This window comes from Oryza sativa, chromosome 1, assembly GCF_034140825.1.
Source record: "Oryza sativa Japonica Group chromosome 1, ASM3414082v1".
Taxonomy (NCBI): Eukaryota; Viridiplantae; Streptophyta; class Magnoliopsida; order Poales; family Poaceae; genus Oryza; species Oryza sativa.
Genome location: NC_089035.1, coordinates 29,681,958 through 29,697,770, shown reverse-complemented (window position 1 = coordinate 29,697,770; position 15,813 = coordinate 29,681,958). Strand labels below are relative to the sequence as shown.

Sequence of the window (15,813 nt, the reverse complement as noted above, 5' to 3'; positions counted from 1 at the left end):
CGGCAAATATAGTGTGGCCAACAATTTGTTAGCCACAAGTGTGACAATGTTTGGCTAGAAAATAAGTATATGACATGTATATCCATGGAACAAGAAAGTGTGGCTTGCCACAACTGAAGCAAGTAACCAAACGCTAAGCTAACAATCTGTGGCATGCCTAACATGTTGTGTGGCAATATGTGGCACCTAACCAAACAGCCCATTTGTACTAAAAAGCAGTCGATTTTAAATTATTCAAATCTTACACCTTTAAATTTCTCATTTACACTTTAATATTTATGGCATATCAAATAAGACGTCAGCATGTATCACTAGCTTCAGGGGTTGCATGTGTTCGTCACAGTTTATGGTAGGAAAATAAATTACACTCCTCCGTGAAGAGGCAAAAAAGAGAAACCAAGCAACACTACAGCATAAAACACAGTATAAATTATACAGTTCAAAGTTTGACTGATTTCCATGGAGAAATGTAGCGACACATCTCTGGCAGAAAAGAACGAACAAGTATATAATTATCGTAATTATATATTTCGGCCGGCGCTTCGCCGGCCCGACGAGAAGTATATAATTATCGTAACAAGATGAAGATTGATGCATTACACTATTCGAGTAGCACAAAAACAACTTGACCGTCGGAATCAGAACAAATATCTGGATTCGATAGCTCACATCTATCTGCCAGATAAAACGAAATCGATCCTCTCCTCTCTAACCAAGTCTCCTGCCATTAGGATTTAGGCAGTTAGCCCTAACGACTTGTGGACCTTGGCGTGACAACACCAACAGTTATTCAGTTTCCAGTTCTGACTCGAAAAGAATCGACCCCGTCCGTGCTACCCGCAGGTCGTCTTGGCAACGATGGGGCTCCGCACGCGATGCTTCCGGTCCGGGTCCGACTCCGACTCCTCCGACCACTCGATGCTTCCGAACACGTAGTTGGCGGCCGCCGCGGCGTCTTGCACCTCCAGCCTCACCGTGAACTCCCTCTCCTCCCCGTAGGACTCGAAGCTGAGCTCGGGCGGATACACCGTGACCTTCACCCCCGCCAGCGCCTCGGTGACGCTGACCGCGTACCGGCACGGCGCCGCGCCGACGTTCTTCACCCGGCGCCGCACCGTCGCGGAGCCGGACAGGCACGGCACGGCGATGGACGGGTAGTTGAGGTCCTCGGGGCGGCCGTACTGCGCGCCCTGGCTGCACGCGCGCGGCTTGCCGTCGTCGCCGAACACCGGGAGCGGGAGAGGGTTCTGGGTGGGCCTCAGGGCGCAGAGGAAGTCGGCGTAGTCGGCCGACGTGGTGTCGTACACGAGGCCCGGGTCCAGCGCCTGCACGGACCTCACGTGCCCCGACCCGTAGGCGAACGGCGTCGCGGCCGCGCCGGTCTCGTCCCGGATCTTGCCGCTGTCGTTGTCCCCGGTGATCGCTGCAATGCACAGGCATATTAAGGACGTGAGATCGATCAGAGTTTATGTGATGTTTGCGCTGGCTCGATTGATCGCGATCTGCATTTCTCGCTCACCTGTGGTCATGATCGCCGACTTGATCATCGCGGGGGTCCAGTCGGGGTACTTGGTCTTGATCAGGCCGACGATGCCCGACACGTGAGGGCACGACATGGAGGTGCCGGACATTATGTTGTAGGGGACACGGCGGTCGTCGAAAGAGAGTTCCGTCGGCGAAACCGCCTCGCTGTAAGCCGCGATGACGCTGACTCCTGGCGCGGTGATGTCAGGCTGCAAAATCACCACCAGGTTAGCATACACACACAGCTGCTGGTCCTATTTGGAAGGGGCAAGCTTTCTCTCTCGAGTATCTGTAGGAATACGATGAGCAATGTGCCAACCTTGAGAATCTGGGGAGTTATCGGGTTTGGCCCACGGGAAGAGAAGGCTGCCATCACAGGCGCTGGCTTTACGCCAAGCCTGGCATCCGATGCAGTGATGTAACCGACCGGGTTGCTACATGAACCAGAGCAGTAACGTTAATTAGTATAGTATATAACCATGCTGTGATGTGTTGCACCTGAAAAGTAGTACTATGTGCTGATGAGCGATGCTTACTCTGTTGACCCGAGGTAGTTAAAGAGGTTGATGCACTGGGAGTAGGAGACGTGAGCCGCCGCGATGAGGTGCGGGTCCGCGATGACATCCTCCCCGTTGCCGGCGTAGTTGCAGAGCACCATGCCAACGCCGCCGGCCTGCTTCACCACCAGCCCCTTCTCAACTCTGGCGTTCACCCCTCTGGTGCAGACAACTATCTTGCCGCGCACCTTGTCGCTGTCCAGGGAGCCAGGGAAGCACAACGTCCTGCACGCACGCAGCAGTGCAAGCAAATCGACGTCGGTTCGATTCGATCGGTGCAAGTCGAGATGATATCTGAGTTTTTGATTTCTTACGAGTTCTCGCTCGGTACGTTTGCGGCGTTGGCGTTCTTCGCGTTGATCATCGCGTACCGTTGCCCTTGAGGCAGAGTGCTGTTTGACAGACTTTGCCCCTGCAAATTGCCCAAATCCCAATGGCATGAGCAAAAGTACGCCGTATTCTCATGTGCGCAAACTACAGTGTGATTTGGTCGGTCGTATTGTCAAACCTTGATGGTCATGCTGCTCGTGACGCCGCCGAAGGTGACATAAGCCGGGAAGTCCCTGTCCATGGTGCTCGCGCCGACCGTAAGTATCCATGGTGCCACGTTGGTGACCGAGCCCGGCTGCGGGCCGGAGTTGCTGGCGGAGCAGACGACGATGACGCCCTTCTGGACGGCGTAGAACGCGCCGATGGCGATCGGGTCCGACAGGTAGTCGTCCGCCGGCCCGCCGACGGAGAGCGAGAGCACGTTCACGCCGTCTTCCACCGCCGTGACCATGGCCGCGAGGATGTCCGAGCTGGAGCAGCCCTCGGCGTAGCACGCCTTGTAGGCGGCGACCCGCGCCAGCGGCGAGCCGCCCTTGGCCGTGCCCTTCCCATGGCCGAACACGCTGGCGTCCGGCACGAACCCGCCGCCGGCGGTGGACAGCGTGTGCGTGCCGTGCCCGATGTAGTCCCGTGGCGTGTACAGCTCTGCAGCCTGGCTTGGCGGCTTCCCCTGCAGCAAGCCCGACGCTAGGAAGCCGAGGTTGAAGAACCCCGCGCCGATCAGCTTGCTGCATGTACGACATGTTAGTTTCTCGCCAGAAAATTTACTGCATTAGTTGCATGCAGCTTGATGAGCAGCTGTGGACAGTGGAGTTACTTGTTGCATTTGAAGGTCGTGTCGTTGCCAGTGATGCACTTGCCGCGCCACCTCGACGGGACTGAATAGCCGTCGTCTTTGAAGCTCGCGGATTCCGGCCATACACCTTCATTTGTAGGGAGTACGTGCACGCACAGAAAATAAGAATCAGGAGTTCAGGAATCAGAACAGGTTCCGGCTATGGCTAACTGCACAGCACTTCAGTACAGCAGATAGGACGACAGCACATCTGAACCAGGCCACCAGGGATCCCGTAATCCAACAGAGGCACAGGCGCACTGCGCCCATGGCGACGCTACCATTTTGCGAGGTTTGAATTGACTTTTTAGTTCCCGTATTCTTGGGATTTGATTCTGTTAACCTCATGTCATCTTGGGGTGATTATTTTAAGTTATCTCGCGCATGTATCTCATCGGGAAGCATGTACCGATGCACGGAATAACTGATTCGCTCCGATCGTTCTGTGTTCATTATTTGGGGCTGTGTTTCTCAATTTCACTTCCTCATATTCTAGGGCACCCGCAATGGTTATCTATAGACTCTCTACAAGAGATCCATGTCAGCATATTTTTCTACTTGGAACAGATTAAATGAAGAGAGAGAGAGTAAATCTATCTACTAAACTGGAGATAGTTTATAGAGAAAAACGAGGCAATGGATGAGAGAGCTACAGATACCCATGTAGACATACTATTGAGGTGGTTTACTATCAATCTAGTCTATTGCTGAGATGTACATTTTTATAGAGAGCACCTTACTTTACTATTGTGGGTGCTCTTAGTGCGTTTTTTTTAAAAAAAAATCCATTGAAAAATTAATTTAAAAAATTCGATTTTCATTAGTTTTTGGTTGCTAGCGGTTGTACCAGTCGCTCGTGAAATCCATTTTGATCGTCTCGAATATCATTTTTCAAGTAGTGGTACCTGTGTCGACGTTGCCGATGATAGCGTCCACCCCGTACTTCGCGGCGTCCTTCCACGCACCGGTCGCCGCGCCATTTCGCTCTAGCTCGAGGAAATCCCAGGAACGCGTCGTGTGGACCTTGTGCAGGACGTCGGGGATCACGGCCAGCACGCCGGGCAGCTCTGAGTCCAAAGTACGCGAAAAAAAGAACGCGCTCGTCAGTGACAGGTATGAACTGCAAACTCCAAGGGGGGAACACACTATAACATGATGATATATGTGGCGTACGCTTGATGACTCCTACGAAACTCTCATCGATCTGCACCACGATCACTTGGATGGGGCTCAAGACGTACAGTAACTGAAAGCTGTTTATTTTTACGGCACAAAATGAACACATTAGTGATGTAGGAGTACATAGCTAGTAGCCTAGTACGGTAGCACCGACATCCATAACGGCCACACTAGTATTTTCTGACCTGGTGACGACTGTAGCAAGCAAACCAGAAGGAGAAGCTGGTAAGCCATCAAAGACGATCACATAAGTCTGCATGCACGAAAGTACCCCGCTTCATGGATTAGAGATCGTCAATAGAACATTTAATCGCAGTCCTATATTTGTTGACTTGCTTGTATTGTACGTGACGAATATACGATGGAAAAACATTTTTGCAGTTTTAAGGAATATATACCCTGTTTTCTGTCATATATCATCGAAATAGTTATAAAAATTAAATAAATTTAACAACACAAATTAATATGTGATATATCACTCTTTGTAACTCTAAATTAGAAATAAATAAATAAATACGACGGTAAGTAGTACACGTTACAGTTTAGTTTGATTTTCTCATTGAATTTAGTTGTTGATTTATAATTGATCAAATTTAAATCACATATGAATATGTTATATATGTTGCCATTTTTTTTTGTAAAACTATTTGAGTGGCAAGAAGTAAAAGAGCATCCCCTTAAAAATATAATCTCCATGTATGATTAAAAAATCCATTAAATACATTTTTTTAAAAAAATATTTTTCATAAATATTCGAATGACATACAAGAGAAACGAGAGGACATGCAATTAAAGAACAAAATGACTTTGGCGGATATATTTTTAAAAAATATTGAGGGCATGTATGATGAATAGATCGAGAGGGTAAGAGAGAGAAGTGAAGAAAGAGCATTGCCTTTGTGCCTGCGGACGCCGGCGCCTGCAGCGCGAGGAAGAGCACCAAGGCGAGGAGAAAAACTCGGGACCGTCCCCTCATTCTGATGATTGGTTGATCTGCTTCGTGTCTACTCTGTTCACATAATCCCGCAATTTATAGACGCCAAGGTCAACCTTCTGATCAGTATGTCCGTAGTGAGGAGCACGAGCTCACGTGTTGGATAACCTGGCATCTACTCCTAAGTCACCAGTACTGCTTAATTACCAGACAGCAGATAATGGATCCGTCCACATGCGCGCGCAGCATGCAAAACAGCTAGTGCTCAGGATTAGAGCAAAGGCATTAGAGCAGTCCAAACCCTCTTTCTCACACCTAGCTTACATACCGTTAAATATACAGTCACCTATGTCGGATGGAAGTTCGTCACATTCGTTGGGAGATTAGACTTTTATTTTCTTCCTCCTCCCCCTCCTGTATCTTGTCCCCTTCGTGTTTTTGATTTTTCGGCCCGCTCTGTAAATACTTTTATTCCTTCTTAATATAAAGATGCGTCTCTCGCGTATTTAAAAAAAAAACAGTCACATAAGTAAAAAGAGGCGATAAAATAGTTAATGAGAAGAGATGAAAAAAAAGATGAAGAAATCATTTCTTACGAAGAAACCAGCTCTGTGTAGCAACCAATAATAAAATTGAGAGAGAATAAAAGTGATTGGATGGGATTTTATTTTGAGCTCTATAGATAATCCCTGTTTATAGTTGGACGTGGCCAGCTATCATACCTGAACTTTTGTAAAAAAACAGAACCCTAAGAACATAGCTGGCTTACGGGCTTTATATTTGCCGGAAATTGACTCAAGTTTATTTAAATCAGCAGATCGAATATGGAGATCTACCCTACCAATATATTATTTGCCCTCCTGATTGGAGTGGGCAATAGTTGTTTAGAAAATCATAGAAGCATGAATTCAAATGGTCCAACTTGTCAAGATTCTCCCCCTAAAAGAACTTGTCAGGATTCAAGTCTTGATTATTTCCTCCAACATATTGCATTTGTGTCCCTTACAAGAACGGCACAAGATATGCACAAAATACTAGCAATGCCATGTTACTTGACAAGGGCACATTCTTAACGAAACTACATGAAATCCCGCACAATATTACGGGAGCTTGGTATGATAATAGTAGAAATAGCGTATAAGATAACTAAATAATATAAGTTTATATAATCATCATATTTGATCGATCATTGAAAAAAAGCTATAAACCATTAAATTGATGTTGTTTATGATAACTTAAACAATATCAATCAATCCTTCTCAAGCCGGCAGTTTTGCCTATTGTTGATTGGTCCACGTGGCACAACAATGTTTGAGAAATAATTGGAAATTAATAAGTGTAAAAAATTGCTAGGCTCTGTAAAACAAAATAAATCAAGAGAAGTATCTAGAGATATGCAGTGTGCTGTGGGTTAGAATAAATTTTCTTTCAATGATGCCGCATACTCCATGTCCTTCTCGATTTTCATCGAGAACGACCTAGTGAGCATGACAACGTTGACTGTGAAGTCTCGGATGACAACGAGTACTCATTTGAGTTGAAGTCGGGGGGCTACTGTCATGGTTACGGATAAGGCATATCTCATATCCTATGACTTATGGAATATGTGGATACGGCATGTTTTCGTATGTATGATATGTTTCCGTATACGATAAGGTAATTATCAAGAGATTATGGAAATTACCCTCGCGGGCAAGTGTAACGCTCCGCATTTCGTGAGGCGTTAAAAACTATTTCGGCAAAATCCTATATGCGAAAATTTCATTCTTTGAGTGCTGAGTCTAAGTCGTGCCGTGGATCTCGATATAAATCTCCTTGATCCCTCTCGTCGAATTCAAAAATCGCCTCATCAAAATCCCCCACCTCAAGTTTCCAATTCCGATTCGAGTCTCCGAAATCAAATTCCTAAAGTCAATCCCCTCCTTTGAATCCTCTCCAAATAATTGTTCCCAAAAGTATCAAACTCCCGCTTTGTTTCCTTCCTCATCTCCTTGAACCCTTGTGCACAAGTATCAAATTTAGATTCAAATCCAAGCTGCAATTCTCTCCAATTCAAATTCTAAGCAGAAGTCTATTTTGACTCCCTCTTGGTCGTTGGGCCGATTCTTCCTCCCTTGGCCCATCTCCTCCCTCAGCCTCGCACGTGCATTGCACGCGCCGAGCTGAGCCGAGCCGAGAGAGAGAGAGCTCTCGCCCTCTCGTTCTTTCTCTCTCTCCCTCTCTGTTTCTCTCTCTCTCTCTCGTCGAGCTCCTCCACCGGCGTCAAATCCCCCGCTCTCCGCCATTCAATTTTCGGTCGGCCGCCGTTTCCCCCGCGCGCGCGCGCCCTGGTGGCAACCGTCGCCCGGTCGCCGCCCGTGCCCGCGCTGCCGCCCAGTCGCCGCCGCGTCAGCCCTGCCACGCCTACGCCGTGCAGCCGCCGAACCCCGCTCGCTTTTTTGCAGTCATCGCCGCTGTCATCGCCCAGTCCCGACGCCCCCATGCCGCATGCTTCCAAAACGCGGAGCCAGAGCTCGCGCTCTCTCCCTCCTCCTTTCTCCCAAAATGGCATGGGCAGAGCTCCCTTTCTCTCCCCTTTTCTTCTTTTTCCCTGACCAGCGCCATTGTCACCTCCACTGTCGCCCCCACCTTGACCCAACCGAGCTCCCCTTGACTGCCCGTGCTCGGTTCCTTCCCCTCGAAGCTCCACACCCCACGCCTATAAAACCACAGCCAAGCCGCTCGCCTGCTCTCTCTCTCTGTTCTTGCCACCCTCGCCGCCTTGCTGCCGCTGTCCTTGCCTCCCTCCGCCGCCGTGTGTGCTGGTGAAGCCGGCGTGCGCGCGAGGAGCTAACGCGGACTCCGGGCACCCTCATCTTCCTCTTCCCCGGCCCGAGGCCGTAGCGATCATGCCCCGCGCCGTCGGCCGCTCGTCACAGCGCCCGTCTCGGCTCGGTAGTGCCTCCCTCCGTTCTCCCTTCTCGCTTGCCCTCTCCCTCTTTTAGCTCGCGTGGTAGCTCGGTAGCCCTCCTGAACGCGCGTAGACGAAGCCCCGCCGCCGCCCGGCATGGCCTCGCCACCATTGCCACCCGTTCCGGGGAGCCGCCGCTCGTCGGCCTCCCTCGAGGCCCCTCCGTCCCATCCGACCCCGAGAATGAGTTCCCCGAACAACGGAGATGCTCCCGACGCCTTGAATCGAACCCTCGCCGCCCCGCCAGTTTTTCCCCTTTTGCACGCCGCCAGCCGCCGCCGTCGCAATCCACCGCCCTTGACCTCTCCCGGCGCGATCCGAGCCATTGGCTCGTCCTCTCTTGTGCCGCTCGCCAATCCGGTGTGCTCCCCCTTGACCATAGTCGTCTTGTCGAGCTCCGGTGAACTCGGCCGCCGTCCGCCGTCCATCTCGGCCTTCCCCTTCTTCCTCCTCCCGCTGGCCCGCGTGGCTGCCACGAAGGCGCCACGTCGGCGCCATCTCGGCTGCGACCGGTTCAAGGCTGACCCTGGTCCAACGCTCCCCTGCACCCCCGCTCGCGCGCGCGCGGTCCACCGCGAGCCATGAGGCTGCTCGTGGGCCCGCCGCATCCGCGTCCACCGCAAACCGCACGTGCGCTGCGACTCCCCCTCCCAAACCCTAGCGCGCTCCGCGTGCGCCCCGCTCACGGTGAGCCGAGCCGCTAACAAGCGGGTCCCACTCGGGACCACGCGAGGTGAGCCCGGTCCATCGGTTCCCTCTCTCCTCGCCTCCCGCGCGCCCTAATGGGCCGTGTCTCCTTAGGCTGGCCGGCCCGTTATCTCGGCCTTAGGGTCTCCGGCTGGGTGATCCAGGTTAGTAATGTCGTGTGGGTAAAGTGTACCTCCTCTGCAGAGGTTAACTAACTGTTCGAACAGCCGTGCCCACGGTCATGGGCGGATGTGAGGTGTTTCCTGTAGCGTAGATTTGTTTGCCTGTGCTTTGTGAAAAGTTGTTGTGGTTTGGGAATCGTTACCAGAATCAGCCTATGTGGCAGATGGATGACCTGAGTGGTCAAGAAACGAATCTGTGTGATTCGGGATGTCTACGGGCATCATAGACTAGGCTTCCTGAGTGGAAGCGGATTGTTGTGCTGCTGGGCAGCTGGACTCTGGGAGTCCGAGAAAATGAAAAGGCTTTGGGAGCCGATTAATCAAGTGAAATGGCTCTGGGAGCCGAGAAGTAATGATCTGAACCGGGAGGTCGGTACATTACCAAATGAGCTGTTGAAAAACATCTCTTAAAGTCGAATCGAGACACAAATCTCTTTTTGGCCCAAACTTAGAAAGAAATAAATCACTTAGTGATTTCAAAATGATTTCCAAAACAAAAGATTTGCAAAACAACCTTGCCTCTCTTCCAAGCTTGCATCAGACACCTAAATTCCCGTGACTTGCTGAGTGCGAAAGTACTCACCCTTGCTCTATATAAATATAGTTCCTCTGCCTTGAAGTCAAGATGAAGTGAAGTGAAGATTAAGGTTTCGTCCTGGTTCCCAGCCGTCGCCTGTGGTGTTAGGTGTTAGTTCATTGGTTCCGCTGCTGCTGCTGCTGTTGATGTTTCCTCGTCCGCGTCGTCGGTTGTATTCTCAGGCTGTCCTGAGCTGCAACCTAAGTTAAGGTAAATAAGTTCTCTATTAAATTTAAGGATTGCAATGATTCATATTTGTCACCGTGGGTACCAGTGCTAAGTCCTGGGACTGGTACTGTGATCGCAGTTTCGTAGGAAGCAGTTCGCGCCGTTTTTCCTATGACACGCTCCTATCAGGTGCCGTTGTCCGGCGGTGCCAGATTGGGGTGTGACAGCAAGTGAATAGCAGAGTCCTACTTGGAGAGAATCGGGTTTATACTATATCATGCGGGGTCCGTAGTCTCCGAGTTCTACTTGAAGACTAAGGTGATTCACGGTGTAAAAGGCATACCCCCTGAGGGGTTTAGATGACCGAATCATAGCGCCAGCACCACCACCATAGCCTACAATCCGGAGGACGTGAAGCCTACTCGCCATGAGATCTCGTTGAAACCATCTCGACAAGGGTCTCGCCAACGACAAGGGTCTCGCCAACGACAAGGGTCTCGCCGATAATCCCAGGATTATTGGTCTTCTATTGTAATATGTGGTTTTTTCATATCTATCTCATATATATAAACTGGATTAGGGCTATTACCTTACGAGGGCCCGAACCAGTATAATCCTTGTCTTTTCGTTTGCTTGATGTTGTATCGTGTAGATCCTCGTACCAACATACCCTAATACTCTATTTATCCGGTTTATGGGTATCCCCGTCGACAAAAGGATACAGATACCCTTGAAGTGAAGGATCTAGATAGATCCTGATGTGTGTGAAGTTAAAAATCGAGATAAACAGGGTTTCAACTTTTAGTATCTTCCCTGCTCACAACACACATAGACATTAAGATAAATCTAGGGATCATTGGTGTGCTGAAAAACAAAACAATTATCTTCTCATTAGCAATCAAATAAATTTGCATTCCTTGAACCTCTCGATCAAATATAAATCCATTGTTAAGAAAAACTCTATAAGAAATCAAACATTGTGGAAAAAAAGTCTCACTTGCCTTTCGGCTACGACACCATCGTCGCCTTGATGGTGATGGTAAACCCCTGTCAAGCTCACGTTGACGCCCTCGCTACTTCCATATACCAATGAGACAAAATGCCAATGGTTGATAGCTGAGAGCACAGCAACGCTAACCTTGTGCTGGACAGCGAGCTATTGTTGCGCAATGGCAAATCTAAGGAGTTGTGGAGTTTAAGAGGACACACAACTTGGGTTCAATTGAATTTATTGAAAAATTAGGTTGAATTGAGTTAGTAAATCATAACTCGAGTTTTTTTTTTGTAAGAACAAGTAACAGAGCTAGTCAAACATACTCCCTCTCTCCCAGTTTGATCATCGCCTAAGTTTTTGAGGTTTTCTCAAAATGATGATCATCTAACAAAGTGTCTCTTTATTTATTTGTACAAAGAGTAAATGCACATCGTGGAATGCCCTGCATGCATGCATGCAACTATACACATTCGGTCAACCAATATTAATTTCTATTGGTTCAACCCATGCAACATTTAAAGCGTGAATTAATTTATGTTGGACACGAGGGGATATAGCACATTCATCGATGCGGATTAATTTTAGAATGATGAATGCGTTGATGTTATTGGTTTTGGTACCATTTGCTTAGGAGATGATCAAAATGAGATGGAGGGAGTATTTTCTTTATACAATCATCGTTCGTTTGACACTGATTGAAACAAATTAAAGGATTTTACAGAAATTGGATTAAGGCTAGCAAAATATCTTCAATATTTTTTTTGAAAAGGATCTTAGCATGGATTATACTAGCAAGGCGTGCCGATTTTCTAGTATATATTAATAATTGACCAAAAGCAAAAGTAAGGTGGTGTGACTTCATGAGAGAAGAAAATGAGAGATAACTTAAAGCATAGAGTAGTCATCCAAGGGATAGAAACAATTAAAGTGTCGTGGCTTAATGAGAGAAGAGATAAACAATTAATTAAGTGGGGATGCAATATACTGGATATCGTAGAAATATAATGAATTGATATATATATTGAAATGCTATGTAGATGATGTGTAATGATGATTTAACATGCTAATATTTTAAATCTCTAAAATACAACAAATTATAAATAACGTAGTATGCCTGTATTCTTTAGTGCGGAGTGGAGACTAATCCCATGCATGGAAAACATAGCAAACTTAAAAAAAATAGATTAATATATTTTTTAAGCAATTTCTGTATTTTTTTTTAAAAAAAACATAACTGTGCGTGCGGAAACGAGATACTGGAGGTTGGGAACCTTAGGAAACAAACACAACTTGAAGATACAATAATTGCCAGTGAATGATGATGTGACATCTTTACATGTTAAGTTTTAGAATGTGGTGGGTTGTAACTAAAAGTGCACCTAACCCCCCTCCTATGTGGGTTTTGGTGATTAATGACAAAATGATTAAGGGACTTATGATTTTACTGAGTAAATGCAGGTGTATTAGTCCCAGGTTGCTTACGAGGTGGCTAGGATGCTTGGAGCCCCCAAATCATCAAATTCAAAGTGGTGAAAAGAATTGGAGCCGAGTTAGGCTAGTTTAATTTTTCACTTTGAGTTTAGGAAAAACCTTACTATTAAGAGGGGTTTCAAGTGTGGTTCTGAGATACTCTAAGTGCCCTTAGCTATATCCAACAGTTGAAATATTTTTAGGAGCTATTTTTGGAAATAGCCTCCTCAAGATAGCAAAGCATGTCTGGAAGCTTTAGGCCCCCATGTCCGGAACTTCCGGGCCGAGGAGAAATGAAGAAAATTTCCTAAATGATGACCGAAAGTTCCTGGCACCAAGGACCGGAACTTCCGGGCAACATTCCGGTTCAAAAATGTGAGTAACAGCTAGATGACATCATCTAGCCGTTATATATATCAAACTCGACCCTAACTCACTCTTTTGCCATTTCACTTTTGCTCTTCTGTTCCTTAGTGGTTTCTAGCTTTTCGCAATGTGATTTTGCTCTCTCCACCCCAATCTTGAGCCCTTCTTGTGTGTGAGAGTGATTTTGAGGGTGAAGGTAAGGATTGGAGAAGGTTTTGAAGGCTAGGATGGTTTGAGCACTTACTCTTGGTGACGGAGCGTGGGGCTCCTCACCGGGAGACCGCGCAGGCCCCCCTTTGCCGGTTCGGCCGGGGGCGCTAAGTGAGGTTCTTCGCCCTCGATCGATCTGGAGAATGTTCGCGAGAGAGCAAGTGCACGAGACACGGGCGATGTAGACAGGTTCGGGCCGCTGAGAAGCGTAATACCCTACTCCTGTGTTCTGGTGGATCTGTGTGTGAAGGATTTACAGAGAGCCGGAGAGCCAGAGAGTTCAGGCTCCAGAACCCCTCTCGCTTCCCCTCCCTCCTCTCTTTTTGGTGGGCAAGGTCCTCCTTTTATATCTCAAGGGGATACTACATGCACCACTTCTACCTACTTTTCTTCTGGGTGGGGACCTACCCTATCTTGACCAAAACTTGGCTTGCACCTTCGCCTGGAAGCTAAATCACAACTTGTCCTTGAGTGAGGCTCAGCGCCGTCTCTCGCCTGACACCGGGGATCTCCCTGTTACTCCCTCATTAATGGGCGGAGATTTGCCATGGCTGCTTTCCAAATGACCATCCGACGAGATGGGTCATACCTACCTCCACTCCATCGGAGGCAGATGCATCGCGGGAGCACGGTTGTCTGCCGATGACGCGACCGGCGTCAGACCAGTCACAGACCGGTCATTCTTGTCCACCACGTGTCAGTTCAGCATGCTACACGTCTGCCCTTCTTCATACAATGACTTCCTTGCAATGGTTGCCATGAAGCCTGGAATGTATCTGGCCGGGGCTGACGTGCCAACTCCAGGAGTTCCCACGCCGGCTCCGGCTAGGGACGAGTGCCTGGAGGCTCTCATCATTCCGACGGGACGGGGCGAGGCGTGTGTCAGGCCGCCTGTTGCCACCTAACCCACGATCTGACCGGTCTGTGACCGGTCACACACTGTGACCTGTCACGGACCGAACGAGTGTGCTGCGCTGCATTAAATGCGACATGGGGCGCTCGTCCAACCCGCAATAAACGCGGTTAGGTGAGCGCCGCTGTGCTCACCTAACCCACACACGTGGCGCCAAACCCACAGGGGGCCGGGGCGCCCCAGCCCTCGGGGCCGAAACGGGAGCGGCCCGACCCCTCGGGGAGACAGAGGGAGGGGCGGCCACATCACCCTCGGGCCCGACCCCCCCCCGAGGGGGTCAGGCCACGTGGGTGACTGCAGCTGCCCCAAACCTCTAGTCAAGATACCCCCGGTCCCATGTCACCGACAGTAGCCCCCGGCGTTACGCTAGGGCGATCGCCCCCCCGAGGGAAGCGCTCGGGCGTGACGCCACTCCTTAGACCTGGTGACAGGTGGGGCCGGTCTCCACAGGCGGCAGAAACCCAGCGGTCGCAAATCGCGCACATCGTCAAGGAAAAAACCGACCGACAATAATGAGCGGCTTCCTTCAAGACCGCTACATTACTTAAGTAGCGCGCGAACCGGGACGAGCTGGTTCGTTTCGCCTGGAGATGTGATGACGGTGCATCGGTCGGCGAGCGTAGTTAACGCGCGCACGATATGTCCCATCTCGACTGCCATGGCCGCACATCCGCCTCGTGCGCCGCAAACGGGCGAGCGGGATTAGTGGAGGCGTGGGCGCGAGAGACGAGGGGGCGAGGTAGTGGGCGCGGGGATCGAGGAGCCGGGCATAGCGTTGGCAAGGGTACTAAGACATCAAGGAAGGGATTTGTTTCCTTCCTCTCGTCACTCTTCCCTTTGCCTTTGCCACTTGTGCTCTGACTCTCCGTTTCCGGCGCCCTACCCTTGCCATACTCGCTCGCTCTCAAGCTCCTCCTCCGCCGGCGTCATGGCACGGGGCTCCGCACCGCTCGAGGGTAGCGTGCTGCCGCCTTCCCGCATCGTGAGCGAGAGGCAGGCCGGGCTGCCGCGCCGATTCATGCCGGAATCTGCCACCGGCCGGGAGGTGGTCGCGCTGGGCGAGGGACGCCCGGCGCCGCATTACCCGGGGCGGTCCGTCTTCTTCCTCTCTTTCGCAATGGCAGGGCTGGTCCCGCCATTCTCTTCTTTCTTCATGGATGTTCTGGAGCTTTATGATCTCCAGATGGCGCACCTCACCCCCAACGCGGTAATGACGTTGGCCATCTTCGCGCACCTATGCGAGATGTTCATCGGGGTGCGCCCATCTCTCCGGCTGTTCCGGTGGTTCTTCACCGTACAGCCGGTGTCGCCACCGTCGGTAGTCGGTGGCTGCTACTTCCAGCCGCGGGGGCCGGTGCTGAACTGCTACATTCCCTGCGTCCTTCGCAAGAAGTGGGACGACTGGAAGAGCGACTGGTTCTACACCCCTCTCGCCGACGAAGCGCGCCTCCGACTTCCGAGCCAGCCCCCAGCGCAGGCCTCCAGCTGGCGGGCGCCGGTAGATCTGGGAGATGGCTACGACGCCGTTCTTGACTGCCTGGCGGGTCTGCGATCCCAGGGGCTCACGGGGGCCATGGTGTTCGGTGACTACCTTCATCGCCGGATCGCGCCACTCCAGCGGCGCGCCCGGGGCGCCTGGGAGTACACCGGGTCTAAGGACTACATGAGGACCCACCAGGGGGGCAGATGGGACTGGGCCCCTGAGGACTTCAAGATGGTGGTCCAACGGGTGCTGAATCTCAGCTCCGTGGAGGCATCCCTCATCCCCCAAGGTGTCCTCCCCCTCTGCAGCGATCCAGAGCGCGCCAACATCCTGACCATCATGCAGGCGGTCGGGGCGTCAGGGGAGTGGGCTCCTCGAGGCCACGATGGCACGGGCGGGAGCCGCAGGGGGGAACAATCTACCCCGGGAGGGGGTCATGCTTCTGGGCCCCGTG

General features: G+C 50.5%; 1 protein-coding gene across 1 annotated transcript; it reads right to left on the bottom strand.

The window, feature by feature from the left end:
- Positions 1 to 505: 505 nt before the first annotated feature.
- On the bottom strand, positions 506 to 5,425 carry LOC4326933 (subtilisin-like protease SBT5.4). The gene is made up of 11 exons (XM_015779323.3): positions 5,321 to 5,425; positions 4,611 to 4,678; positions 4,420 to 4,499; positions 4,152 to 4,313; positions 3,229 to 3,334; positions 2,590 to 3,139; positions 2,396 to 2,493; positions 2,061 to 2,306; positions 1,844 to 1,958; positions 1,520 to 1,733; positions 506 to 1,423 (listed from the first exon to the last, which is right to left on the bottom strand). Exons 1-11 carry the CDS (start codon positions 5,399 to 5,401, stop codon positions 834 to 836), a joined length of 2,310 nt encoding a protein of 769 aa, XP_015634809.1. The 5' UTR covers positions 5,402 to 5,425; the 3' UTR covers positions 506 to 833.
- Positions 5,426 to 15,813: the final 10,388 nt, after the last annotated feature.

Excerpts from the sequence above, each read along its gene's own strand:
- LOC4326933 (XM_015779323.3), bottom strand. The coding sequence starts at position 5,401 with ATGAGGGGACGGTCCCGAGTTTTTCTCCTCGCCTTGGTGCTCTTCCTC. Across the intron at positions 2,307-2,395 it reads AACGTACCGAGCGAGAACTC|GACGTTGTGCTTCCCTGGCT; the intron begins GTAAGAAATCAA and ends GCGTGCGTGCAG. Across the intron at positions 1,424-1,519 it reads GTCGGCGATCATGACCACAG|CGATCACCGGGGACAACGAC; the intron begins GTGAGCGAGAAA and ends TGTGCATTGCAG.